This window comes from Gracilinanus agilis, chromosome 5, assembly GCF_016433145.1.
Source record: "Gracilinanus agilis isolate LMUSP501 chromosome 5, AgileGrace, whole genome shotgun sequence".
Classification (NCBI taxonomy): Eukaryota; Metazoa; Chordata; class Mammalia; order Didelphimorphia; family Didelphidae; genus Gracilinanus; species Gracilinanus agilis.
This window is the reverse complement of record NC_058134.1, coordinates 305,936,457-305,964,208: the sequence shown is the minus strand read 5'-3', so window position 1 is coordinate 305,964,208 and position 27,752 is coordinate 305,936,457. Positions and strand designations below refer to the sequence as shown.

General features: G+C 59.4%; 1 protein-coding gene across 1 annotated transcript in view; it reads left to right on the top strand.

The window, feature by feature from the left end:
* The window catches only part of PLXNB2 (plexin B2), a 30,230-nt gene extending 2,772 nt beyond the window's left edge, over positions 1-27,458 (top strand). The window contains exons 4-35 of the mRNA XM_044679288.1: positions 1,710-1,810; positions 2,151-2,277; positions 2,558-2,711; positions 4,977-5,091; positions 5,185-5,293; positions 5,789-5,890; positions 6,856-6,948; positions 7,849-7,930; positions 8,136-8,296; positions 8,567-8,715; positions 9,863-9,971; positions 11,386-11,534; positions 11,636-11,806; positions 12,548-12,686; positions 13,205-13,432; positions 13,771-13,947; positions 15,036-15,175; positions 15,606-15,706; positions 16,346-16,575; positions 16,910-17,091; positions 18,121-18,187; positions 18,494-18,640; positions 19,913-20,069; positions 22,365-22,465; positions 22,653-22,737; positions 23,100-23,254; positions 23,366-23,526; positions 23,882-24,029; positions 24,952-25,016; positions 25,174-25,249; positions 25,744-25,818; positions 25,920-27,458. Coding sequence (XP_044535223.1) covers positions 1,710-1,810; positions 2,151-2,277; positions 2,558-2,711; positions 4,977-5,091; positions 5,185-5,293; positions 5,789-5,890; positions 6,856-6,948; positions 7,849-7,930; positions 8,136-8,296; positions 8,567-8,715; positions 9,863-9,971; positions 11,386-11,534; positions 11,636-11,806; positions 12,548-12,686; positions 13,205-13,432; positions 13,771-13,947; positions 15,036-15,175; positions 15,606-15,706; positions 16,346-16,575; positions 16,910-17,091; positions 18,121-18,187; positions 18,494-18,640; positions 19,913-20,069; positions 22,365-22,465; positions 22,653-22,737; positions 23,100-23,254; positions 23,366-23,526; positions 23,882-24,029; positions 24,952-25,016; positions 25,174-25,249; positions 25,744-25,818; positions 25,920-26,024 — 4,161 coding nt within the window. The 3' untranslated portion in view covers positions 26,025-27,458. The remainder of the gene's footprint in view (positions 1-1,709; positions 1,811-2,150; positions 2,278-2,557; positions 2,712-4,976; positions 5,092-5,184; positions 5,294-5,788; positions 5,891-6,855; positions 6,949-7,848; positions 7,931-8,135; positions 8,297-8,566; positions 8,716-9,862; positions 9,972-11,385; positions 11,535-11,635; positions 11,807-12,547; positions 12,687-13,204; positions 13,433-13,770; positions 13,948-15,035; positions 15,176-15,605; positions 15,707-16,345; positions 16,576-16,909; positions 17,092-18,120; positions 18,188-18,493; positions 18,641-19,912; positions 20,070-22,364; positions 22,466-22,652; positions 22,738-23,099; positions 23,255-23,365; positions 23,527-23,881; positions 24,030-24,951; positions 25,017-25,173; positions 25,250-25,743; positions 25,819-25,919) is intronic.
* Positions 27,459-27,752: the final 294 nt, after the last annotated feature.

The following is a 27,752-nucleotide window of genomic DNA, read 5'->3' as shown; positions in this document are numbered from 1 at the left end:
ACCAAATCTATCAGCTCGCCATTATTCCTTGTCCCTCCCGTGTACTCAGCCTTTGTCCTCTGCTAGGATGGGGGAAGAGATGGGGGGGCAGGGGATGGCAGAGGAGGAGCCCCAGGCCTAGGCCCAGGTGACTCCCAGTCCAGAGGAAGATGAGACTTCAACCAAGGACAGAACCCGAGGGGGCTGAGCTACGGGTGTCAGGCTCTGAGGGATGGGCAGCTGGAGGGGGCCTGGCAGGGGGGCCACAGGGCAGCTCCCTCTCTTTCCTCACTCCTTGTCCTGGGAATTCTTGGCCGCTGTGAGCCCCTTGTTGGCATGGAATTGTCCCCGAATGCCCCTGAGCTTCCCTCAGCCCCTTGCGTCCTGCCTGCGGCACAGTGGCCGGCTCTGTCTCTCCCCCCTCCCTGCCTTTGCTTCTTTCTCCCTTTCTTCTGTTTTTGTATCTCTCTGTTTCTCTGTGTGTGTGCATCTGTCTCTGTCTGTCTGTCTCTCTGCTCTCCCCTGCTGGAGACGGCGGGCAGCCAGGAATCTGGGTCAGCTCACCTCCTTGATACCCATGATGCCCGGGGCGGGGGCGGGGCCAGCAGGAGCAGCCACATTCACTGGGGGCTCAGGGCTTACCTGGAAAATGGCCAAGAAGGCAGGCACGGGGGCAGGAGGGGTGCTAATTAGATTCAGATCACATGCCAATGTGCAGGGCGCCCGGCTCACCCCTTGTGCAAGTGCGAGGGGGATAGCCAATGCAGCCGGGCTCCTGGGAAGCTGATTGGGGTTGGTCCAAGCTGCCCTGGGCATGGGGGCGGGAGGTGGGGGGGCGTGGATTCCCCCCTCCCCCAGGAATGAATAGGCAGCACCCCCCGGAAAGAGGGGGAGGGGGGTCCTGAAGCGGAACCAGATTTTCTGACCCAATTTTTGCTTGTTCTTTGCTCCCTCCTCGTGGCGGGCCCAAAGCGGTGGCTGGCCAGGGCTGGAGGGAGGAGGAGGAGCAGCTCCCACGGGGCCAGCAGGGCAGCACGATGCTCACCCTCGAGCCCCTCAAAATGCGGCCGGCCCCTGCTAGAGAGGCAGGAGGGAGAAGAGAGCAGGGAGCAGCCAGGAGCCCACGGGGCCTGCAGTCCAGAGACCATGCCCGGGAGGGAGTCAGAAAATAGGCTGGGGCCCAGGCAGAGGGCCCCCAAGGTTACCTGATGGCTGGACAGATGTCTGAATTAGGAAGGTGGTGTGGCAGCGTCGGAAGGCCGGGCAGGAGAGCAGAGACACCTTGAGGAAGTCTCTTCCCTTGCCTGGTTTCCTGCTCTGTAGAGGGTGGTGGTAGTGTGAGATGGAACGTGTCCTCGGACAGCGGAGGCAGGGAGGCCATTCGGGGGGCTGCTGCCCGGTCCAGAGAAGAGCCACGGAGGGAACGCATCAGAGCTCGGCCTGGCACTGCCCTAGAATGTAGGGAGCGAGGCGCGGAGAACCCTGGGTCACTGCCGCCCGAGGGGCTCCAGAGAGGGACGTGATGGTGGGTGGTACAAACAGGCAGCTCTAGAACCCAGGCTTCACACGAGAAGAGTCTAGAGCCACGGTGCTGCTGAGTGGGGTGTCTGGAGCTGCAGGGAGTCTAGAACCAGGGTGCTGAGGGGGGGCAGACGCTCTCTCCCTCCTCCCCAGGAGAGAGGCCTCGGGGCCTCTCATCCACCTCATCTCCCCCCTCGGCCTTTCTCCAGGTTTTCCGGCTTCCTGTTCAGGAGTGTCTAAGTTACACGACCTGTGAGCAGTGCAAGGAGTCTCGGGACCCCTACTGTGGCTGGTGTGTGCTCGAGGGACGGTGAGTGACCTCGTGTGGGCCAGGCTGCAGGGAGGCAGGGCCAGGGCTGGGGCCACAAGGGGACTAGATGTGTGCATGAGAGAAGGAAGAAGGGGTCTGAGGGAGATGCCAGTCTGTCCTTTGGGGAACTGTGGGCTCTCCTAGAGGTAGCTGTCATCTCCCTTCATTTGAGGGGAAGAGCAGAGTCTGGGCTCGCCCTCAGGGAATCCCTCTTCTGAATTACGGAGCACAGATCTGTCCTAGAGTAGTGCTGGGTCTGAGGGGAGACACAGCCTTGCTTTCAGGGATTCCCTGGTCTTGCCCTGGACTCTCTCCGCCTAACACCCAACTTCCCCACCAGCTGCACCAGGAAGCTCAACTGCCTGAGGGCAGAGGAGAAGAATCACTGGCTCTGGAGTTGGGGTGACTCCTGTGTGACTGTCACCAGTGCCCAGCCCCAGAATATGAGCCGCCGTGCTCAGGGAGAGGTACGAGGGCTCAGGATGAGAGGGAGGGAGCCAGGGCCAGGCAAACTGGAGCAATCAGGGTGGGCTTCTTAGAGATGGGGGCACCTAAGCTCTATGAGATAGAGTCTTCCTGAGGAGGGCTTTATTCCTCAGCTGTCTCCTGCTCCCTTGTCCTTCTGTCACATGGGATGGTTCGGCCTGAAGCTGGCACCAGATGAGATGTGTGCTGGGGAGCTTCCCAGCCTTATCCCCCATCTCCCTCCCCTCCTTCCCCCCGTGGGGGTCTCTCCTGTATCTCCAGGTGCACTTGACAGTCAGCCCTCTCCCAGCTCTGACAATAAATGACGACCTTCAGTGTAGCTTTGGGGACTCGCCAGCACACCCTGCCCGTGTGGAAGGAGAGACCATCATCTGCAACTCCCCCAGCAGCATCCCCCCGACGCCTCCAGGCCAAGGTCAGGGCCCCCCCTCTTCTGGGAATGAGCTCATTAAGCCAGGGTGGGGCGGGGTGAGCAGAGGCCTCCAGAAGAGCCCCAGGGAGAAAGAAGAAAGGCCGAGAGAGGAGCAGAGGGGGAGAGTGCCAGTGCCATGGGCAGGGGCCGGGGGGAGCTGGGGCCACCTGGCGGGCCTTCCATCCCTGGGGATGCTGAAAGTAGGCCGGCCACTCCTGTGCCCTGAATTCTTTAGAGCCCTTGTGGGGGAGGCTGGGGCTGCCCCAGGGCAGGAGAGTCGCCCCAGGACAGGGAGCTGAGAGGGAGGCCAGCCCGTGGCACCTGTCGGGACCTTCCCACAGAAGGAAGGAGCCGCTGCCCACAGCCTGTGTGGCGGGAACGTCAGCGAGGGCCCTTGGGGCCGCAACATGAGGCTGCTGGGCTTTTAGCTGGTCACCTGAGACAGGATCTGATAACTGCCTCTGTGGCAACAGATGGAGTCACAGCCAGAAAACTAGGAGAGCCCTGGGTGGGGTTGGGGGTGGGTTGGGGAGAGCCAGGCCCCGCCTTGGGTGGGATGGCTGGCCTGAAAACCTAGGCTGGAGGCTGTCAAGAGTCTCTGCTAGAGGGGGCAGCTGGGTGCCTGGGCAAATGGAGAGCCAGGCCCAGAGATGGGAGGTCCCAGGTTCAGACACTTCCCAGCTGTGTGACCCTGGGCAAGTTCCTTAGCCCCCATTGCCTAGCCCTTACCAGCCTTCTCCCTCAGAACTAATATATAATATTGATTCTAAGGTGGAAGGTAAAAGTTATTTTTTTTTTAAAGTCTCTGCTAGAGAGGGGAGGGCTCTGAACTTGTCAGAAAAGGCTCTATATTCTGTCTCTGGCACTTGGCTGTCAGTTCAGATCTCTGAGTGTTCCCTCATCTGTAAAATGGGCATAAGAAAACTCCCGCTATAGAGCTTTTGAGGTTGGCTTTGGGAGAAAACATCCGCAAGCTCTTCCTATGTATAGCCGGCCCTGCTGGGGATTCGGAGACCAAGCAATACGGCCCCTGCCCTGACGGAGCCCCCGTTCTACAGGGGGAGACGGTGTCTGGACCACATCTAGCGAGTGTGTGGAGAGGACAGAAAAGAGAGTTGCAGGGACCTAAGATATCTTGCCTCAATCTCGAGCCCTGCGGGACCCGGGCTTTCTCAAGCTGGCTTCAGGCTCCCTTTCTGTCCTGTCTAGCCTCAAAGCAAATCCAAGGTGTTGACCCAGAGTCCCCCGGCCCCCGCCCCTGCCCCACGGCCTGTGCTGTTCATCCTTGCGGCCAGAAGCACAAGGAGTATTTCCTTTTCACAGACAAGAAAACTGAGGTTCAGAAAAGTTTCATGGAAACTTGAGGATTTAGAAGTCCCATTTACAGAGGGGACGAGCCTGAGAGTGGCAAGTAATTGGCCAAGGTCACACAGCAAGTGAAGCCGTCAGGCTGGGTCATCTGACTTCCAGGTCACCTGGAGCCCTTGGGCAGAAAGGGCCCCGAGGGGGGTGTCGGGAGTGTTGGGCAGCACTGCTGCTGGAAAGCTACCTTACCCCGCACTCGGTGAACCTTAGTTTCCCCATCTGTGAACTGTCTCCCTTCCACCATCACTAGGAGAAGAGACCTTTGGAGACCTGGCAGGTGGGGCAGCCACCGTGGTTACTATGGTTACTCACCTGCCCCCTACAAGAAGCTGCCTAACTCCCAAGGGGCTTTCGGGCCACCGTACAGGAGGCTGGAGAAACAGGCCTCCCAAGAGTGGCTCACTGTTATTTCCGGGATGGCTGTCCGCTCCCCTCACCCTTCCAAGGGACTCAGGCGGCACCTCGGTGCCTTTGTCCTAGCCTCCCCCGACCCCTTACCTGGGCTGCCCTCCGCCCTTGCCTCTCCCTCGGGGAGTCCCCGGTTTCCCTGGCAGCTCTTTCCTGAAATCATTTCTAGGATCCCCCACTGGTAGGGCCAGGCCAACCTTCCCTGCCACCACATTTCTTTCAGAAACAATCCTGGAATTCTCTCCAGTTCAGGGGCAGCTTGCTGAGGTCAAGGCTCATGCGGGCCCTGGGATTTTTCCGTCTCTATGCCAGGGCCCAGGGCACACTTGGATGCGCGAGCAGAAGGGTTAGAACTAAAAGGGAATTTCAGAGCCAGTCTAGTCCAGCCTCCCATTTTACAGATGAGGAAACTGAGGACTGGGGGGGAGAGAGAGAGAGAGAGGCTGATGAGGGGGCTGCCCACCCACCAAGCCTTCATTCCCTCCTCCTCTGCAGATCACGTGGAAGTCCTGATCACACTCACCTTCTTGCGGACCCCTGTGTTCTTGACCTCTCACATGTACCCATTCTATGACTGCAAGGAGGCCATGAGTCTGAAAGAGAATGTGCCGTAAGTGTCCGGGGCTGCCTGGGGGTGGTGTTCATTGAGGCTGCCGGGGGCTCTTTGGGTCAGCTCCCTCACCTGCATGCCTCCCCCCCACAGGTGCATCTCTTGCTCCAGTAACCGCTGGAACTGCCAGTGGGACCTGAAGTACCACGAGTGCCGAGAGTCTTCTCCTAACCCCGAGGAGGGCATCATCAAGTCCCACATGGTGAGGGCAGAGCCAGGCCGGATGGGCAGGGTGGGGGGAATCTCTGGAACTGGCAGCTGGGACTCAAGTCCCCATCCTGCCACAGATCATGGGGGCCATCCCTTCCCTGCCCATGTGAAGGAGATCAGGCCACGAGGCGTACACAGAAGGGAGTGTCCAAGCATAGGGCATACCCACAGCCAAGGGCAGCCAGGCAGTGAGGCTTCGTGGGGGGAGATCATGGAAATCTACCCCCAGCTCGCTGGTCTACCCAACCACTTCCCATGCGTCTCAGCAGCTGTGAGGCAGGCCTGTGGACCTCTTGGGAAAGCATGAACCAAGCAGCTCTGGGCCTGGACCTGGAGCATCTGTGGGACCTTGAACAAGTACTCTGGGCTTCAGTGTTCCTCTAGAAATGAAAGAGTTGGCCTAGATACACCCCAAGGTGGGCCTGTGGCCCTTCCCCCTGGGGGCGAGGCATGGGGAGCTCACTGGGGCTGCTGGCTCTCTCCTTAGGAGGAGAACTGTCCCCAGTTCCTGAACCCTAGCCCGCTGGTCATTCCCATGAATTATGAGACAGCCGTGAACTTTGAGGGGAAGAATCTGGATCCAGTGAAGGTAAGCGTGGAGGCCTCAGGCCTTCTCAGTGCCAGGGGAGACAGCACATGCATAGGGCCTGCTACCATCAGCTAGGTGGGGCAGGCTTGTCTCCTCTCACACTCAGCTCCCTGCCTTGGCAGCATCTCCTGCAGATACCCCCACAGGCCTCTCCATTCTCATCCATCGTCTCCACAATGAACGAGGTCTCCTCTCCAGGCCCCCCTCCCCTCCACTTATCTCTGCACTTTCTTCTCTTTCTGCCTGGATGTGCCTATTCTCTAGCCTCCAGGCTTTTGCTCCTGCTTTTCCCACCAAAATGCCATCTCCAGGAAAGCTGCTGTTTCCCCTGAGAGTCTCACTAATGCATTTGTGTGCCTTATCCCAAGTTAAGTGATAGAGTATTTAATTCGGATCCACAGGGATCTGTTAATCACCTACTATGTGCCAGCCTTTGGACTTAGCCCAGAGAGAAAACAGTGAGCATATGGGGATGCCTCATGAATACACAGACACACACAGACACACCGAGTCTCCAAAGCAATTTAGAAAGAGAATAGGGGGGAAATCAAGTCAGAGAGTGCTAACCAGGAGGGGAAAAGGAAAGGCCCTTCATCGGAGCTAGGGATGAGAAGGGATGGCACCGTAGGCATGGAGGCATGACTGTGCAAAGGCTTGGGAGGGGGAAATGGGAAGACACCGAGGAGAGTCACTGAAACCAGCCCAAGTATCCATCAGGAAGGCAGGCATCACCAATAGGCTCCTGCAGGTCTAAGCCTCCTTTCTGGAAGTTTCCCTGGGAGCTGGAGAGGCAGCAGATAGCTCCAGAGTCCAGCCTGAGCCTCAGGCTGCTGTAAGCCTGGCCTTGGATCAGGCCCCATTGGAGGCTGCTCCTGTAAAGCTCCTTGTCCCCCTCCTGCCCACCCAGAGGCCCGAGCCCTCGGCCCTGGTGCCTGACTGGCATGCATCTCCCCTGCCTCCCCCAGGTATCATCCCTGCATGTGGGCAGCGAGAAGCTGAAGTTTGAAGAGCCAGTGACCACTGGGGAGTCGGGCACCTTCACCTTTACCACCCCCAAGGTATGGCCCAACTCTGGGGCAGGGAGTGAGGGCTCATGGATCTATAAGGAGATGGACAGACAGATCAGCCACAGAACAGGAACCGGGGTGTCTCTGGGGGACTCCAGTTAATAAGGGGAAGATTGGCCTTGGCTCTGTGAATGAAATGCCCAGGAGGGGAAGGAGGCAGTGGGAGGAGGGGGTGGTTGTCCATAGGGGAAACTGGGAAAGGGCCCAGGGAGTTGGGGCTGGGGGCAGGAAGGAGTGAAGGGCCCAGAAAAGGAGGGAAAGTGGGGTTGGCCCAGCCTCCCCTGCATGGATACAGTGTAGCAAGTGAGAGTGAGCTGGAGTCCTGGAAGCTGCTCACCCTGCTTTGCCTGGGGATAATGTATCTCTCCTGCCTCTTTTCCCTGTGGGTACAGGGGGCTATTGGGAGCAAAGTGCATACATTGTAGCCATTTGCCCCTTTCTATAGCCATGTTGGGGCTACAATGTATCCCTCTTGCCTTTTCTCATTGGTGGAGGGGTTTGGTAGGTGTAAAGTATGACACACTGTAGCCACTTCCCCTTCTGGAGCCATGTTGGAGCTACAATGTATCCCTCCTGCCTTTTCTCATTGGTGGAGGGGTTTGGTAGGAACAAAGTGTGACATGCTGTAGCCACTTCCCCTTCTGGAGCCATGTTGGGGCTATAATGTATCCCTTTCACCTTTTCTCATTGGTGGAAGGGTTTGGTAGAAACAAAGTGTGACACGCTGTAGCTATGGCAGGCCTGGGCTCCTGGAGCCCTGTTTGATGGGACAGAGTAGCCCTCCTGCCTCTTCTCCCTGTTGGTGAGAACAGTGTATCTGGGTGCTCCCTGGGCTGGCCCTGGAGCACGTAGCCACTGGGCTTCCTGCCTGCTGTCTCTGCCCTTTCTCAGTTGTCCTATGATGGGAACGAGACGCTGCCCCTGAACTTGTACATCAAGTCTTATGGGAAGAACATCGATAGCAAACTGGAGGGTGAGGCCTTCTGGGACTGGGACCCTGGGAGCCAGGGAGGAGGGGGTAGAGCAGCTCCTCTGGGGGCTAAAGATGGAGATAGGCTTGGGGAGAAGGGTGCAGAGGGTTGTGTGGGGCCCCAGGCTGGGCTGGGGAGATGGGCAGGTGGGGTAAAGGTGCTCAGGCCTGGGCCTTCCTTCCATCCCTGACACTTTCCCTTCCACAGTGACCCTCTACAACTGCTCCTTTGGCCGCAGCGACTGCAGCCTCTGCCTGGCTGCCAACCCTGCCTACCGCTGTGTGTGGTGCGGGGGCCAGAATCAGTGTGTGTACGAGGCCCTGTGCAGCAACGTCACCACCGAGTGCCCGGCCCCTGTCATCACCAAGGTGGGACACCTCAGCCCTGGAGGAGGGGTTGCCCGTGGGCTCCTCCAGGCTCCCAAGCACACGGCGTGTGGTTGTTCTTAAGGCCTCTGCGGAGCAGAGAGGCTGACTCTGGCCCCTGAGCCCCAGCTCTCGCCGGCTCCCAAGAGATGTAGCTAGAGGATTGTCGGTGTGCGTGTGCGTGTGTGTGTGCGTGTGCGTGTGCGTGGGCACTCCCTCTGGTTCCCCCCCAGGGCCCTTCCGTGACTCGGGTTTCTGGATGTTTGTCTCCAGATCCAACCCGAGACGGGTCCCCTGGGCGGAAGCATTCGAGTCACCATCCTGGGCTCCAACCTGGGCATCCGAGCAGACGATGTCCAAAGGATCACAGTGGCCGGCAAGAACTGTGATTTCCAGAGGGCCCAGTATTCCGTGTCCACCAGGTAATGGGGCGGCACACACTGAGCCCACAGGAGGGGAGGGGGAGGCTCCTCGGTCCTAAAGGTGCTCCCAAGTGGACGATGGGTCAGCACCCATTTAAGTGCCTGCTGTGTGCAGAGCCCAAAGGCCAGGGCTAATGAAGCCCGAGGAGAGCGAGGCTAGGTAGGACAGGAGCCCAGGCCAGGTGGACGTTGCATGTGCATTAGCCGGCTCTTGGCCCATGTCGCCACCTTTCTTCTGGACGGCTCCTTCGAGAGCTCAGCCTCAGTGGGTCCAAACTGCCCCTTGTTCTCCTCCCCCCGCCCTCCCACTCTAACGTCCCTCTGGCTGTCAGTGACAGCACAGTAGAGCTGGAAGGAACCTGAGGATGAATGCCCACTCATTTTACAGATGAGGAAACTGAGGCCCAGAACAGGGAAGGGACCTACTGAGGTCACCCAGGTAGAGAGTAGCAGAGCCAAAATTTGAGCTCCGATCCTCTAGATCACCACCTTTCCAGGCACCCAAGTTTATAGCAGCATCCTCATTTCTTTCTCCCTCACTCCTCTGGCCAAGTCCTCTGCGTCACCCTTCCATGACATCTTCCCCATCCCTCTGTCCTCCAAATAGCCTCTGCCCCGGGCCAGCAGGCCTTGCTGTGGTTGGGCCTCAGTCCAGGGACCATCATCTCCTCCGGGAAGCCTTCCCTGATTTCTGTGTTCATGTTCTTGCTCCCTCTTCATTCAGCTCTCTTTGTATTTACCCACCTGAGCTCCTTCTAGGCAGGCATTGTTTGTTTTGTCTTTGTACCCCCAGTGCCTAGCACAGACTGTGCCCTGGCATGGGGAGTTCCAGTATGGAAACTCCTCTCTCCCCCCTCAACTGTAGATGGGAAGCCTGCCTGTGATTTATAATAAGATCTATATTTATGTAATAATTTATAATAAGATTTATCATCTCAGCATGTTGCTTGGGGGCGCTGAGAGTTGGCCCATTCACCTGAGGTGTCCAACCCGTGATGCCCAAGACATCTTTCTGTCCCACCAGCCTACTTGGTGGGGGCCTGTGTGGACCCCCATGAGGGAAAGGCCATGTGGGAACAGCCCCTTGGGGAACCTTTAGGCTAGAGGCGGGGACTGTGGGATCCGTGACCTGCCTCTCCACCCCCAGGATTGTGTGTAAGGTGGACCCTTCTGAGGAAGCCATCACGGGGGGCATTGAGGTGGACATCAGTGGGAAGCTGGGCCAGTCGCCGCCCCATGTCCAGTTCACCTACCAGGTGAGTGAGGGCCGGGGCCCCCCGGGGGCGGGGGACAGGGAAGGGCAACTGGAATAGAAAGTGGCTTCTGATCCATTCCAAAACCTGGGAGGTGTGTGATGGAGGAGGACAAAGGGGTGGCGTCCTGGGAGCCTCCTCTGGCCCATGTCTGAGTCACTGCAACAGGAACGAGGGAAGGAGGGGAGAAGAGCTGGGGAGGCCCTGTCTTGTGTGCTCTGGGGCATTCGAGGCCTTCCCCAGCTTGGTAGGCCACCATGCCCTCTCTGCTCACTCTTCTGGTTTGGCCTACACGGTGCCCCATCCCTAGAGCGCCCCCATCCTCTCCTCCTCTGAAGAACGGTTCCCCCCTCTAAAGGCCAGTCCCAAGACCAGCCCTGAGCCCTGAGCCCGGCCCCTGGGCCTCTCCCCTGCCTGGGGGTGCCCTCCCACATGCTTCCTGCTGTCTCCTCTCCCCTGTAAGAAATAAAATTTAGTTATTATATTTATATCTTTAAAATATGTGGCCGCCAGGAATCAACAATTCAGGTTGATTCCGTAATTAAATCAGACCCAAGTCAGCATCGGGTTGAAGAGTTTATTTACAATCAGGAAAGTGAGTAGGGATAAAGAGAAGAGGGAGGTAGAAGACTAAATAAATGAAGCTGTAAGCCGCAAGGCCCAACAGCCGGATAGGCAGAGTTTAGAATTGGCCCAGCTAGGCCAAGGAAGCCAGCCTAACTTACCCACGTGACAATATAGAGTGTAAGCTGTCTGTGGTCTCAGGAGATGCTTCTTCCTCCAGTTCCAGACGGCAACTGCCCCCACAGGAAGTTCACTCACTTACTTAAAGAGATCCTGTCTTTCATCACTTCCTGTGGTCCACCTCTAATTCAAATGGACAAATGGCAGTTTCTACATTGATTTGGACTGCCCAAAGGGCAGTCCCTTATTCTTGATTTGTTACTTATTGTCACGTGTGGGTAACTCGTCTCCCCTCCCCACTAAGGGAGGTGGGAGTGACATCATTAGCACGCCTGTGTTGAGTAGATTCTTGACTATTAAATGGGATCTGGCTATTCTATTTACACACCCCTTAGACTGTGAGCTCCCTGAGGGCAGGCACTGGGCCTTCTCCTGCTGTGCTGCTCTCAGCCCCCAGCCAGCCCTCAATAAATGTGGCTTCCATTGTCTGTGTCTCCCCATCTCCATGACTGTGTGTGTGTGTGTGTGTGTGTGTGTGTGTGTGTGTGTGCCTGTCCATGTGAGCTTCCGTTTCCAGGCGCAGAAGGGAGGCGGCCCACCTCACACTCAAACACCCCCTGAGGGAGCCCCCTGAGCAGTGACCGTTCCCCACCCGCACCCCGGCCCCATCAGAGCCCAGCGTGCTCAGGGACTCGGGGGGGCTGACTTGGCCTCGGGCCTTTCTCCTCCCCAGCAACCAGTACCCAAGAAGGTGAGCCCCACCCAGGGGCCACAGGCCGGCGGGACCACCCTGGTCATCAGCGGCTCCTACCTAGACACTGGATCCCCCGAGGATGTGCGGGTGATCCTGGGCACCTCCAAGAAGGGAGTGCCCTGTGAGGTGTACGTATCGCCACCCAGAGAGAGCTCAGGGTGCGGGTGGGGGTGGGGGAGCCCCCAGGAGGGGGCAGAGGCCCAGTGACCCCCGTCTCCTCTCCCTGCAGCATTGAATTTGGGCCGCAGCTCCGCTGTGTCACGGGGCCCTATGAGGCCCTCGGGGAGGTCCCCATTGAGGTCTACTATGGCAGCTCCCAGGCAGCAGGGGACCGAGTCACCTTCACGTACTGGGAGAACCCGGTACTAAAGGCCTTTGAGCCCCTCCGGAGCTTCGTCAGGTAATAAAGCTCCCCTGCAGTGACCCATTTGGAGGCACCTGCGTGTGGGTGCACAACACCTCCCCCCGAAAGTCCCCCCAGTCTGCCCTCCCGAGTGAGGCCGCCCAGCCCCTCCAGACTCGCCCCTGTGCCCCCCCGGATCTTGGGGCTCCTGGGATGGGGCGGAGGCGTGAGGCAGGAGGGAAGGGTCCCAGGAAACCAGTCCTTTCCCTGCTGATGCTGAGGGAAGGCAGAAGGAATGCAGCGGGGCAGGTTTGGGCACCTGCTGGGAAAGCCCCAGGCCCGCCTCAGGCCTCTCCCTGGCCCTCGTCTCCTGCTGTGGCTCAGCTGGTGGCTCCTCAAACCCTGCCAGGCCTCCTTTCCGTGTGGCCTTGCCTCCTGCCAGGGGGGCCTCCGGCCTTGCTCTCTGCCTCCTGGCATTTGTGGGCAGGATGGAGATCTCAGGGAGGAGGGCAGGAGAGCCTCGATGCCAGGGGAGGGCTTCCGAAGAGCCTACGAATGGCGTCACACCGCGGGGGCTAATGTGGGAGGGGGCCCGCCGCCGTTTGTGTGCTTGGCACCTCCTCTCCCAGATGGCTCGAGGGGCTCAGCTTGGCCCGTATCCCCTGCCCTGGCTGTCCCGGCTCCTAGGTGGCCCCCACGTCCTCCAAAACCCTACAGGGAGGGTGAGAAGCAGGGGGAAGGGGTGCCGCCGCCACTCTCTGCTGCGGTTAACCCTTCCCCTGCCCTTGGTTTCCCCAGCGGAGGCCGGAACATCAACATCACAGGCCAGGGCTTTGACCTGATCCAGAACTTCTCCATGGTGGTGATTGCAGAGCCCCTCCGATCCTGGAGCAAGAGGAGGAAGAGGCAGGCTCTGAGCCCCCTCCAGGCCACCAAGGTCAGTCCCTCTGGGGCATCCCCTGCCGCCAGCCCTCCCTCCCAAGTGGGCAGCCAGCGGGGTGGGTACCAAAGGCCCTGGGCCCCGAGGAGCAGCTGGTGCCCCTGGGGGTGTCCCCAGGCGGGAGAGAAGGGGTGCAGGGCTGAGGCTTTCATATTTGTGACCGAATGGAAGGCACGTCCCCCGAGAGAGCCCGGAGGGTGCTGCCTGCTCAGCCAGGAGCTCGGGACGGGAGGGTCATTCTTCCCAGCCTTGGCTGCAGCCAGCGGGGGGAGAAAGATTCTGCTCGCTGTTTATGGAGATGGGCAGGAACAAAGCAGAGACCAGCGGTGGGAGCGGGGCCGGGAGACGGGCTCCGCTGGCAGCCATCCGGTTTATCCCCAACTCTGGGGACCCGCAGCCACCGCCGCCTCGCTCCGGGGCTGGAGATCTGCTGCGGGCGCCAGGGGGGGCGTCCCGAGCCGGGAGGGGGCCCCTGGGCCGCCGCCTCTTGTGAAGCCCTCCGTCTTGGCCCGCAGGTGGTAGGGACCACATACACCCGCTACAGCGACACCAAGATCGTCTTCTCGTCCCCCCAAGTCCCCGACGAGCCCGAGGCCTACAACATCACCACGTTGCTCCAGATGGACGGCCACCACGTCCTGCTGAAGACCGAGGCCGGGGCCTTCGAGTACGTCCCAGACCCCACCTTCGAGAACTTCACCGACGGCGTCAAGAAGCAAGTGAACAAGCTCATCCACGCCAGGGTGAGGACGGCGTGCGGGCCCCGAGGCTCCCCATGGCAGCAAGATAGGGCAGGGGGCTGGCTGGGGCTGCTGCGCAGAGGCCCGGAGCAGGGAGAGGCCCGGCTGGCCTGCGGCAATCAAGGAAGGCTTCGGGCCTCAGTTGTCTCATCCATGAATGAATGGATTGACCCGGGTGGTCTCCAAGGTCCCTGCCCCATGCCCAGTGGCCTCGAGTGCAGCAGTCAGGGCCTCCTACAGAGCTCCGGGGAGCCTAGCCCAATGCGCAGAGCCAGCCCAGGTCGCCTGGTTCCGCCCGGTTCCACCTGTCTCACCTTCCCCTCTCCCCCCACCCTCCCCAGGGTACCAACCTAAACAAAGCCATGACCATCCATGAGGCAGAGGCATTTGTGGGGGCCGAACGATGTTTCATGAAGACGTTGACTGAGACTGACCTGTACTGTGAGCCCCCCGAGGTGCAGCCGCCCCCCAAGCGGCGGCAGAAGCGGGATACCACCCACAACCTGCCCGAGTTCATCGTGAGTGTGGGGGGCACGGCGGGGAGGAGGAGCGAGGGGTGCATGATCAGGGCATTGCCACCTTCGCGCCCTCCTGCAAAGAGAGAAGGGGAAGGCGCCCGACTCAGGGCCCCTCCTTGCTTAGCCTTCAGATGCCAGGCACGAGGGCCCCTGGAAGTTCAGTGGAGGCGGCCCTTTCACTACCAGGGAGGGAATGTGTTCATTCTCCAGCCCTTAAAGCAGGACCCTGAGACCCAGAGCAAGTGGAAGCACCCAGAGGCCCATTTCTCGGGCTGATGCCACCCCCTCCTCCCCTGAGGCCTGAGGCCCGTATGCCACAGCAGCTAGTTAAGGCTGGCCTTGCTTAAACTCTGAAGAAAGGGTTTTCTGAGGCCAGGAATCATGGGGACCAAAGTCCAGGGCAAGGGACGGGAGGGCAGGAACACTATTGACAAGGAAACAAATGACTTCTCAAAACTGTGGCTTCCCATGTTGGCACGTGAGCCATTGGGGTGTGGGTTCCAAGTCCTTATCTGTCTAGAGCTGGGATGTTCGGGCTGCTTGTAACTACACAAGGACAGTCCTGGGGGCCCCTGTGTACACGGGGCCTGAGGTGGGGGTCTCAGGGCCCCTGGTATCCTCCAGGCTGGCCTCACATGTGTGTGAGCTTTCTGCATGGAAGTGCCTCGGCATCTGCTCTCAGGGAGCTCAGGTCCTATGCTGCCCACTCATGGCGTGGCGGCGCTCTGAACCCCCAGGCTCTAGTGAGGGGCACACACCACTGCTAGAAGGGATTTGGGTCCAGCCCAGTTAGGCTTGTTTCTATGCTCTGAGAGCCAAGAAGCCCCCATTAGAAGGAGCCTCACTTTCCCTGGGGCGCCAGACAGCAGGGAATGGATTGGCTGGTAATCTGTCTGCATCAGGACCCGCAAGGAGCTACCTGTGGCTCCTGGGAGGATCTGAAGAGTATGTAACTCCATCCTGGCATGTAGCGTTACACATGTATGTGGACAGCCTCCCCCTTTGTGAACATGCGGCCCACACATGTTAGGGAATCACCCACAGGTGCACAGCACACGTACTAAGCAGGGCTGTCCTTTGCTGTCCAGGTGAAGTTTGGCGCCCGAGAGTGGGTCCTCGGCCGGGTAGAGTACGACACACGGATGAGCGACATGCCCCTCAACATCATCCTGCCCCTGGTCATCATCCCCATGGTGGCCGTCATTGTCTTCTCCATCTACTGCTACTGGTGAGGCTCGCCCCCTCCCCCACGCCACCCCCAAGGGCCAACCCAGGCTAGGTCCCAACCCTCCCCGCCTCAGCCACCCTCCCTGCACCAGGGCTCCAGGGCTGCCCGTTGTCCACCCCACCAGAGGGGAGACGGCTAATCCCAAACAGCCCAGGGCCTCTGTGTTTCCCTTTTGTAACCCCTGGAGGTTCTGTTTGGGCTGGGGTAGGGGTGGGGAATGGGGGAACAACACAGGCAACCAATGTTGCAGGCGAGGGAACCGGCACACTCAGCAGCTCCCGTGGCCCATCCCGCCCACTTCTAGTCCTGAGACTTGGGCCTTGGGCTCTCTCCCCAACCCCTCACTTGCCCCTTCTCTTGCTAGGGAGGGTCCCCTCCAAAAAATGGGCCCAGGGCCACTAACATCTGGGTCTTGTGCTTCTCCCCACAGGCGAAAGAGCCAACAAGCTGAACGTGAGTACGAGAAGATCAAGTCTCAGCTGGAGGGCCTGGAGGAAAGCGTCCGTGACCGCTGCAAGAAGGAGTTCACAGGTACACGGGGGACCCAGCAAGGTCTCTGGGCTGCCTGTTCTTGGGGAGAGAGGCCTGTGGGAGGGCAGCTTTTAGGGCCCAGGAATACTGGGGAGAGGAGTGGGTCAGGTCAGGCTCTTGTCCAGCCCCAGGGCTGCCCCTCCTGCCTCATCCTTGATGCCCCCTGAGGTTGTTGGACGTAGAGTAACAAAGCAGGCCTTTCTGATCCTTTCCCTAAAGCTGCCCGGCCCCCTGCTGGAGTCCCTGGCAGAGCTGATGCCAGATGTGGCAGCTTACTCTCCTTGGGGAGAAAAGGGCATTTCCTGGGCAGGACGGGGCACGTGTATTCACAGTCTACTCCTGACTGGGTAACCTTCAGCTGATACTTACCGGTGGTGCCCTAAGTGGCCAGAACCCAGCTGGTGCCTCTGTGGCCAGGACAGGCTCTCCCCTTGGGGAGGGGGCAGAGAAAGAGGAGACTTCGTTTACAGGGAGGGGGCACTGAGGCACTGGCCCTGGCCAAGAGGAGACAAGATCAGCGGGAGCTGGCATGAGGGGGTGGGACCTCAGTGTGCCAGATGGGTAGGACGTGAGTAGGAGGGGCCGGACGGGGAGCCCCCTAGCTGGCCCCCCAGCCCAGACCCGACTCACTCCCCGCAGACCTGATGATCGAGATGGAAGACCAGACCAATGACGTGCACGAGGCCGGGATCCCCGTGCTGGATTACAAGACCTACACGGACCGAGTCTTCTTCCTGCCCTCCAAAGATGGGGACAAGGACGTCATGATCACCGGGAAGCTGGACATCCCCGAGTCCCGCAGGCAGACCGTGGAGCAGGCTCTCAACCAGTTCTCTAACCTGCTCAACAGCAAATCCTTCCTCATCAATGTAAGTGGCTGCTGGGCCAGGGCCAAGGAAGGCTGGCCCGGTCTAGGGGGGGGCAAAGGAGGCGTCGCCTCGGGTCTAGCCCTTAGTCTGCACATGTGCCCACCCCACTGAGCACAGACGGGGTCCCCTCGCTCCACCTGGCCCTTCCTAAGACTCGAAGGATCTCCAGGAAGTAGGAGAAAGGAAGGGCAGGAGCCCAGCCTCAAGTGGGATTTGCCGCCTCTCTGTCCCTGTGGTCGTCATAGCTTTGGCCCCAGGGGTGCCCAGTGGGCAGGTTTATGTCCCTGAAGGGGAAGGTAATGGGCATCTCTGATGCTGCTGTGCCCACCCCCAGTTCATCCACACGCTGGAGAACCAGCGGGAATTCTCCGCCCGGGCCAAGGTGTACTTCGCATCCCTGCTGACGGTGGCCCTCCACGGGAAGCTCGAGTACTACACGGACATCATGCGGACGCTCTTCTTGGAGCTCATGGACCAGTATGTGGGGGCCAGGAACCCCAAGCTGATGCTGAGGAGGTACTGGGGGCCATTGGGTGCGGGATGGGGCGAGGCTGCAGTCACAGGAGGTCTGTGTGTATGTGCAGGAGATGTGGGTGATGCACCCGCTGTGGGAGGCCGTCACCGTGTGGGCATTGCGTGGTGAGACTGGCCACAGGAACCCCAGAATCCCTGCCTGCCACTGTGGCCACTCACTGTATTCCTGGCGTTGGGGGATCAGTTGTAGTAATAATAAGATGAACAACAATGGTGGTGTGTCTCCAGGGGCTCGGGACCCTGTCCTGATGTCTGGCAGCCAGTCAGTCATTTATGAAGCCTGCTAAGGGCTGTCGGATGGACTAGAGAAGCTTCATTCCCCGCCTCCAGGCTTGAAACCTGGGACTAACCTTGATTCTTCCCTCCTTTGCCTCTTCCAGTCCAGTTCTGCCTCTAGCTAGCTCCATGTCCTTGCACAAGTCCCCTCTCTGGGCCTGTTTCCTCATCTGTAAATGGTCATGAAGGTCCCTCCCAGCTTAAAACCTAGGATCCCGCCACCATTTAAAGTCCCAGGTTCTTCCTGTCCTCCCATGGCCCTCGTTCCTGTGCCTTCTCCCCTCACGTCCCTTTAGCATCCTCAGGCACAGGATGTGTGTCCTGTAAACAGCAGCCATTTCATTAGTCTTCAGTGGATGGAAACACTTCCGTGTGTGTGTGTGTGTGTGTGTGTGTGTGTGTGTGTGTGTGTCTGTCTGTCTGTCTGTCTGTCTGTCTGTCTGTCTGTCTGTCTCACAGAGACTTATCTTCCGTAGCCCTCGGGAGGGGGTGGATCAGAGGCATTTTCCTCTCTGTAAAATCCAAGGGTTGGACTAGATTCCCTTTAAGTCCTTTCTAGCTCCTTCCCTGGGGTCATGGGCCAGCCCTTCCTTGAGATATGGCACTGGGAGGAGACTGAGCCACTCTCATCCTGTGGGATGACAGAGAGAGAGAGTGGGCCATGGAGGTCTGAGCAGCATTGCTGCCTCAGCTTGGGGCTGCCTCCTGAGCCTTCTGGCTCCCTTCTCTTTCTAGGTCAGAGACTGTAGTGGAGAGAATGCTTTCCAACTGGATGTCCATCTGTCTATACCAGTATCTCAAGGTGAGAGTGCCTGGGGCCCCTCACTTTAGGGGAGGAACAACCCAGCAAAGGCTTTGAGGGAGCCAGAAACTGTGGGTGCTCTCCTCCTGGGCAGGGTTCTTAAGTCCCTTCTAGTCCCATGGCCCCCACCACAGTGTGGGCTCCTGTCCACCCCCAGACCCAGAGCTCCTGGCCTTCCAGGGCTTCCCCGGGGCCATGTTGGAGCCATCAGGGATAGTGGACCAGGAGCTTGCCTTTGCTGACAGTCATTGAGGATGCAGCCTGGGCTCCCTCGAGGGCCCAGGCTAACCCAGGGTCCTCCTCCAGGATACCGCTGGCGAATCGCTCTACAAGCTCTTCAAGGCCATCAAGCACCAGGTGGAGAAGGGGCCTGTAGATGCAGTGCAGAGGAAGGCCAAGTACACCCTGAACGACACGGGGCTCCTGGGGGATGATGTGGAGTACATTCCATTGGTGAGCCCCGGCCCTCCTCTCCTGGGTGCTCTCTGGCCCCTCCCCCAATCCCTTACTCCCAGGTGGCCTTGACCCTCAGAAAGCACTTCCCTTGTCTCTGGGCCTCAAGTCCTAAAAGGAGAGCGTTGATGCCCTCCGAGGTGCCCTCTGCTTCTAACTCTGTGATTTGGTGAGCCCTTTATGATACAGTCTCCTTCCCCTGAAGCCCTGTGCTTCCCCCACGGCCTCCCCATCCCAATCCAGCTTCCCCTACGCAGAGCCCTGCTCCCACCCTCCTCCAGGAGGACTAATAGTGGGGGTAATGGGACAGGTGGCAGAGAGCACTGGGGATGGCAATGAAAGGCCTCTAGAGGGCAGACTAAAGAGGCAGCGTTTGTTCCCCAGGCTACGAGGGCCCTGGGAGGTGACGCAGTTAAGCCTGAAGCTTAGAAATACTGTGCTATCAGCTCTGTGGAGCGGCATGTGTGTGTGTGTCTGTGTTTGCCTTGTGTCTGCTCACGTGATCCAGGTAGGCTGTCGTGCCTGCTTGGCCGTAGCTGATGTCGTCTGAGTCTGCCGAATTGGCTGTTTTTGCTTCATCCATCATCCTGGGCTAACCACAGCTGCTTCCTCCACCCCCTCCCCAGGCGGCCTTCTCAGGCCCAGAAGGACAATCTTTCTAGTTCACAGAGTGGGGGTGGGTGGGAGGGGGGCCCTCCAGGCACCCAAGGGGCCTGCGTCATTGTTCTGGCCAAGCTTCTAGTGTCTCTCTGAATTGTTGCTTTGCTTATGTGGCTGTTTCCAAGGCCGGTTGTGTCACAGAGGCCTTGGGCCTCGTGAAAGCTGGAGCCTGGGAAGTCTATACCCTTCCAGGCAAGCCTGGAACATAGCCTTAATGAGCCCCGTTTACGTACCTGTCAGGAGAGACAAGATGTGGGCCTTTGTGGCATTATCCTGGCTAACGATGAGACCAGATAATCCAGTCCTCATCTCTCTCTGTCAGAGGGATTCAGGGAGAGGGAGAAGGATAACTCCCCTGAAGGGTGGGCAGGACCTATGGGGAGAAGCCACCCTGCTCTCCGGGACACCCTACCACCTCCTGAGGAAAGAAATGGCCTCCTAAACCCTGCCCTCCCCTCGGGGAGCTTCCAGCCAGAGGGCAAGGAGGAGAAAGGATGGGGGAGCAGGACGGGACTTGGAAGCTGTGTGAGGGCATGCTGGGAGGGATGGCAGACCCCAAGGGCTCCCATGTCCCCCCTCCTGCCAATCAACACAGCCCCTCTCTCTGCACAGACTGTGAACGTCATTGTTCAGGAGGAAGGTGTAGAAGCCATTCCTGTCAAAGTCCTCAACTGTGACACCATCACCCAAGTCAAGGAGAAGATTATTGATCAGGTGTACCGCACACTGCCCTGCTCAAGGTGGCCCAAGGCTGAGAGTGTCGTCCTGGGTATGCACTCACACACTCACACATACACACACCCAGTCTGGGGCTCAGAACCAAAGTCTCCCAAGCAGAGACACAGGGATGTGTGAGGGGGAAGGAATTTGTGCATGATCAGCCTAGGAAGGCCCTTCGGACCCAGACGGAGAAGGACAAGCAGAGAGAGCTGGAGGAGAGACTGTCCTGGGGGCTGGGAGGAAGGGTGGGCAGGGGCAGCAGTGTCAGATGCTGCCCACCAGCCAGGGAGGATCAGGCCCCTTGGACAGGGCAGGTAGGAGAGAAGTTTCGGCTGAGGGATGAGTTCGGGAGCCACAAGAGAGAGAGATGAGAGCAGTGAGGGTAGAAACTGTCTACGCTGTGTATAACGGGGATCGCGGAGTCACAGAGTCAAGGGTAGGTTTCTTAAGGATGGGCGTGTTTGGAGGTATCCTAGAAAGAGGCTACAGGGAGCTAGATAATGAGGGGTGAGTGGGAAGAGAGGGAGATGACATTCAGGGGACAGCAGTGGCCTGAGGCCTCAGACGAGCTGGAAGTCCTGAGGGCAGGAGGCTTCGGGAGAGAAAGTTTAGAGCATCTGTTGCAGACGGGGATAAAGAATCAGTCAGGAAGGAAGGAAAGGATTGCCTTGCTGTGTTGAGAGCCCGGTTGAGATTAGTTAAATAAGGTTTTGTAGTCGGTCTGGTCGTGTGACTTTTCTCTAGCTCACAGCTCATGAGAAGGAAGATGGTAGCATTCCAGGCTTGGGGTTTGGCAAGGGGTAAGCTGTGTGTGCTTTGGGGGGGTGGCGGGGGCGATCCAAGGCAGCGTAAAGTTGCCCCAGATCACTATCGGGCTGAGATTGGGAAGGGAGATTAGTGGCTCTTGAGCAGAGCTGATGGCCAGAAAGACAGAGCACTGAGGGGTGCAGGGCCTGGAGGGCCCAATGGAAGGAAATAATGGGCTGGGGAAGAGTGAGGCTGAGGGGGAGACAGCAGAATGGGAAGCTGTGATCCAAGAACAGCTCCAAGTTCTTGGCTATGGAGAGAGCTGGCTTATAGTGACGGTGAGATACGGCCCTCCCTTTGGGTTGTGGGAGGAGGCGAGGATGGGGTGTTTGAGGGGTCGGCTACCTGGTGTGGTGCAGCCTTCCCCCCTGTCCAGGTAGAAGCCCCAGGCCCTGTCCTCAGGTGCCTTCTAGACTTGGAGGCAAGGGCAGAGTACCCCAGTACCCTCCCGGAGCCCCGAGTGTAGGGGGGGGCGCTGTTTCAGGCCCTTCCCTTGGGCTGCTGAGGCTGGCACGCAAGTTCAGTGCAGACCTCATCAGAGAGGTGTAGACCTAGTACTTGGCCGGGGATGGAGGAGCACTTTCAGCTGGTTATATTAGAAAAGACTTCCAGGAGAAGGTGGCCCTGCCCTGGCCCTTGTAGAAGGAGCCTGGCTCGTGGGGATGGAGGCGTAGAGGAGGCCCCATTGTGGATGGAAGGGCTGGCCTTAGCCCCAGCCCCTCCTTGTCTCCCTGGGCCAGGCCGGCATGGCCCAGCAGTCCGTGCCTCCTGGTGGCCCAATCATTCTCCTTTGGAAGGAGCCTTTGAAAGGGATCTCACGAGGGAGCTCGAGCTGATCCCAGACTTAGAGCTGCCCCCTGAGCTCTCCCAATTCTACTCCCACCCCAGGCATGACAGGCAAGGCTGACTCTTGTCTGCTGGGAGCCTCACTGGGGAAATCCAACAGAAATGCTTCTTGTTGGGGTTGAATCCTTCCCATCAAGCCTCAAACCCTCTAGGAGCACCTACTGGGCATGAGGCGCTGTGCTCGGAGCTGGGGCTGCGGAGAAAAAAAGCACCCCAAAGTCCCTTCCCTCAAAGAGCGGCCATGATCCATGGTAGACCCCACCCTCAGGAAATGGGGCTTGGGCGAGCCCTGTGGTGTCCAGTGCCCACATGCCCTGCATGTGCCCAGGGCGAGCCTTGTTCTAAGAGGAGAACCCTGACCAAGGCCCATTAGTGGAAGGGTCTGGTGTCCCAAAGAACAATAGGCTGCCTCAAGAGGTAGTGAGCGCCCTGTCACTGAGGGCTTCAAACCTAAACTGGCTGACTACTGAGTAGATTCCTACTGAGGCGCAGGTTAGACAGGATGCCTCTGAGCAGCCCCTTTCAGCCTAGAAAATCCATCAATTGAGGCATTCCCTTGTCAGACTTGGCATTTAGAAAAGGGGTCGCCCAAGCCCTGTTGTAGCATGCTGTATGTGGCCCTCATGGAACATGGCAGCCTATGTGTACGCCGTTCTGTGGCACATGTGTGAGCTGAGCTGTGTCCCCACAGAGTGGCGTCCTGGCTCCACAGCCCAAATCCTGTCTGACTTGGACCTTACGTCGCAGCGTGATGGCCGCTGGAAACGAATCAATACACTCATGCATTACAACGTAAGTGTGGCCACGGCCTCGTCTCCCCCGGCCCCTGGGCCCCTCTCTAGCTCAGCCATGCCCAGTGGCCCGGCTCCTTGGCTGGCCCAAGGGAACCATCAGTCCCAGGAAGGCCTCTGGGGGTGGCCGCAGAAGGAGTCTGTGGTCACACCGGCCCCGGAGCTACATGATAGTCATGTCCTCCCAGGTCCGGGATGGGGCCACCCTTATCCTTTCCAAGATGGGGATCTCCCAGCAGCCTGAGGACAGCCAGCAGGACCTGCCTGGAGAGCGTGAGTCTTCCCTCCTCTTGCCCTCCCCTTTCTTCCTTTGGACTCTATGTCTGTGACAGTGGTCATTCCCCCTCTGCCTCAGTTCCCTCCACAGCCCTTGAGGTTAGAAGAGTTAGAAGCTCTTGGGCCAGTGGATGGTGCCGCCCGGTGCCACATGGGCCACAAGCCATGGGGCTTTCCTGGGGGAAATCCTTGGTTTCTGATTCTGCCTTCCTCCCCAGTCCCCTCCTACAAACCCCAAAGGATGCCCACAGAGACTTTTGTGGGGCAGGGAACAGCTGGGGCTCACTCCAGCTCCATTTAGGGCCCCGGCCAGGACGGCTTCCCACCCTCAGCCTCCCCCCGGCTCTTCCCCACTCCAGGCCATGCCCTCCTGGAGGAGGAAAACAGAGTGTGGCACCTGGTGAGGCCCACAGATGAGGTCGAAGAAGGAAAGTCCAAACGGGGCAGCATGAAGGAGAAGGAGAGGACCAAGGCCATCACGGAAATCTACCTGACCCGCCTGCTCTCTGTGAAGGTGCGGGGGTCCCTCGTGCCCAAGGACCCCAGGCACACGGGGCGGGGGTGACTAGGGGCCGCGGCCTGGACCACTGGGCCCTGACCCAGCCCTTTCCTCCCGTCCCCACAGGGCACGCTGCAGCAGTTTGTGGATAACTTCTTCCACAGCGTCCTGACTCCTAGCCCGACCGTACCCCCAGCTGTCAAATACTTCTTTGACTTCTTAGACGAGCAAGCAGAGAGGCATGAGATCAAGGACGAGGACACGATTCACATCTGGAAAACCAACAGGTGAGGACATGGGAGAGAAGTGGGCCCAGGACAGAGCTGGCTCACTGATGCAGTGGATGAATTCTGCTCTCTGTCTTCCTTTCTCTCCTGCCCTCACCCCCGACCCCCCATTTATCACCATGCTATTTGTCCTCCTCCATTTACCTCCCTGGTCTCCTCCCTCAGTTTATCTCTCTGGCCTCCTCTCTCAGTTTACCTCTCTGTGACGTCCCTGCCTCAGTTTACCTCTCTGTGACCCCCCTGCCTCAGTTTACCTCTGTGACCTCCCTGCCTCAGTTTATCTCTGTGACCTCCCTGCCTCAGTTTATCTCTCTGATCTCCTCTCTCAGTTTACCTCTCTGGCCTCTTCCCTCAGTTTACCACTCCGATTTTGGGTAAACATCCTGAAGAACCCTCATTTCATCTTTGATGTCCATGTCCCGGAGGTGGTAGACTCGTCCCTGTCCGTCATTGCCCAGACTTTCATGGATGCCTGCACTCGGACAGAGCACAAGCTGAGCAGGGTGAGTGGGCCCTGGGGGTCTGGCAGCCTCCCCTGCACGGGAGCTGCCTCTGAGGGAGGGCGCTCCCTCCTCCTTAGGCGGATGCTTTGCCTCCGTCCCGGACGCCCGCTCACTGTCTGCTCCGAGGGAGGCCGGCTGGCAGGGGAGGAGCCTCTCCCCATTCTCTGCTCTTCCCGAGCCAGGTCTTCATTAGCTGGTTAGACGGTCATTGCCAGTCCCTCAGACCGCCAGTGAGGGGTCAGGGAGGCACAGCTCAGAGCCCCAAACGCCAGCCTGGAGGGATCCTGAGATCCCAGAGCTGGAAGGGACCTTACAGGAGGCCCAGAGTCACACGGCTAGGAAATGTCTGAGGAATGATTTGAACTCGGGTCTTCAGGCTCTCTTCCCAGCACCTAGCAGTCAGGCTTAGCTGAACCCCTGCAGATCCTGGGGAGGCGCCTAACTGCAGCTCAGCCTGGTAGCTCCTTTCTGATCTTATTTTGGTTGCCGTCTTGTTTTGGGTCACCTTCAGTGCCCATAAAAATGCCTTCCTGCCTTCCAAACAAAGATTAAGAAAGAAATTGGGGGGGGGGGCAATTTGTCTCATCAGGAGACCTGGGACACGAGCATCTTCTCAGGGGCCTTCCTGCCTCGGTTTACCTCTGTGGCTTTCCTTCCTCAGTTTCCAGATGGGGAAGGCTAAGAATCAGAGAGGGCAAGTGGTCGCCCGGCTCTAGGCTTAGAGCTCCGCTGCTCTGCCCAGGAGCCCCCATGCCCTCTGGGCAGCGTCTGGCCAGCCTCTGTCAGGAGCTCTGCAGAGGTGCTCTTGGGCTGCTCCAGACAAAAGCCAGCCCCTGCTCAGCCCCAGGAGCTGAGCCCCCAGGAGGCTGGAGGCCAGGAACTCGGGGTCTCGGTGTCACCGGTGTCTCTTCTTCCTCCTCAGGATTCTCCCAGTAACAAACTGCTCTACGCCAAAGAGATTTCCACCTACAAGAAGATGGTGGAGGAGTAAGTGTGCTCCCGTCCTGCCCCCACCACGCTGCCCCCGAGGCCTCGCTGGGCTCACCAGGGGGGCGGGAGAGCCCGGGTCTGGGGGGGGAGGGGGGGCAGGCACCTTAGTCCCTCCTCCCTCCTCATCCATCCGTTTGTCTGCCCGTCCCTTCAGTTACTACAGAGGGATTCGACAGATGGTACAAGTGAGCGACCAGGACATGAACACCCACTTAGCGGAGATTTCCCGGGTAAGGAGGTGGGAGGGGGCAGCCTTTTCTGTGTCTCTCCTCCCCCATCTCAATGAATGGGGCCCCCTCCCCACCCAGACTCCCATGAGTCACCTGCCATAGCTTCATTGTGGGGCTGGGAATGCAAAGTTATGCTAATGAAGCATGGGGGATGCAAATGAGGAGAGGGGAGGGGCAGCCAAGATGGCGGAGGGGCCAGCTGTGAGTGTGGCGTGCCAAGTGTCTGTGGGCGACTCCTCCCTGCCCTCAGTGGGGGGGAGCCCCGTGAGCCCGCTCTTCAGCTCTGCTTCTGTCGGCGCAGCCAGCCCTTCCCAGAGCTACCTGCTCCCCACCAGTCCCCTGAGACGCAGGCCCAGAAAGCCCCCCACCACAGGCCTGCTGCTCAAGCCAAGGAGCTTGATGTGGGGCCCAGAAGCAGAGAGAGCGGCGCCCAGGCGCTCCCCGGCACTCCCAGCCCTGGTGGTCACAAAGCTGGTCGCTGTCTCCCCCTGTAGGCACACACGGACTCTCTCAACACCCTCGTGGCCCTGCACCAGCTGTACCAGTACACCCAGAAATACTATGATGAGGTAGGGCAGGAGTGGGGCACTGGGGGGCTGGAGGCCCAAGCCGGGAGTCTGAGGCCTACCTTGGGATGGAGGTTCATGGTCTTCCTGCCCACCCTCCTCAGATCATCAATGCCCTGGAGGAGGACCCCGCAGCCCAGAAAATGCAGCTGGCCTTCCGCCTGCAGCAGATCGCGGCCGCCTTGGAGAACAAGGTCACGGACCTCTGACCCTTCCCGTCAGACGCCGCCGCCACCGCCGCCGCCGGGCATCGTCCTCTTTCCTCTCCCATTTGAAACTACGAGAATTCTGCGAGAAAGGAATCATGGTCTTGTGGATCAGCAAGCTGAGCTGTTAAAAGGATTCGGACTGCAAGTGGCACTGGTGGGGGGGCTCTTAGAAACACAGACTTCACCTTTGAGAGCCCCCACAAGCAAGGCCGGGGCTGGGGCAGCCCGAGAAGGCCCCCTCTCCTCCCAAGGAGAGGCTTGGGCCCCTGAGCCACGCCTGCCCACCCAACCACCACAGAAGGGCTGAGCCCAAGTCCTTGGGCCCCACGCTGGCCCAGGGGGATCCCACCCCGCTGCCTGGTTTCTGCGACAGGATGAATTCTGGGTTAAGATCTCAGCGTGTGATCAGGAGCCAGCTGGACTCCAGGCTGCCTGGAGTCCAGCGAGGCCAAGAAGATACCAGCTCTGCCTGCCCGGCCCTGCCACGCTGGGGCCACGGCATTTAGGGTATTTCCTGATTGATCTGTAAATGTGCCTTATTGATCCCCTGATGCCTGCGACTTGGGCCTGCACCAGGATAGAAGAGAGCAGCGAGCCCTGGTTCTTTCTGTGCGGCCGGCCGGCCGGGGGCCCGAGGCTGACCCGTGGGGATGCCCCCAGCTGGCAGAACTGTTCATTTTGACCTTCTGCGCCAGCTTTGAGCTGCCGGAGGTCTGCTTGCCCATCCCTGGCACTCAGTTGCCATCCAATGGCATCTCCAGCCCTTTCCTGCGTCTTTCCCAGGAGGTGAGAGACAAAATTCGGTACGATTTCCCCCAGCACAAGGGATGGAGCGACGGCGCCCCACTCCCACCCCCCAGCCCTCCGGGCTCCTGCCTGTGGCAGGGACCCCTGGGACGGGGCAGCGTGGCCAAGGGCCCAGCTCGGATCCCCAGCCAGCCCCAGGGGCGAGCGATGGCTGGCCAATCACCCCTCCCGGGCAGGCCGCGTGGACCGTGCCCAGCCGAGCGTGCGGGGCGTCAAACGTCCCATCGTGTGTTGGCCGTGCAGGGCCGCGTGGGACATCGGACACGGGAGACTTTAGTCATGTCTAGTGTTGGACACACGAGGTCGTGTCAAGTGTGGCGTGTTGGTGTCTCGTTGAGTGTTGGCCGCGTTACGAGTCGGGCATCAAATGTCGCCTCGACGGAGCACCGAACGTCGGGACGACCACAGAGAGCCCGGGAGGGCCGGGCAGCCCCTCGGGGCGCGTCTCTCGTCCGGCCCAGCCGCGTGGCCTCCTGCCGCGGCCCTCATCGTGTGTGGCATCGGGACGGGGGGCCTGAGCGGCTCGTGGGTCGGGCAGACCGAGGGGTCTCCCCCACCCCGCCACCCCCTTCCCCACTGTGGAAATCTTGTTTGTCGTAAGCCAAATACAACGTTTCCTTTTTCTTACCTGCCTGGGGACTTGTCGTTTGTTCCCGGCCCCTTAGACCGTCTACACTGCTCCCAGCCCACCCCGCAACATGCCGTCTACACCTCTGCCCCCGGCCCCAGGAAGCCCTCAGTGATTCCCTCACTGACTCTGAGTGTTCAGGGGTCCCCGGCTGAGACCACGAGGGGCGGGAAGGGGGAGGCCCGATCCATGCACTTGGGGCCGTTCTCCGGGGCCCTGGGCACCCTCCTGGCACCCCTGGGTCCTGGGCCTTGCCCATCACATGCCCAGGCACACATGACAGCACGAGACTG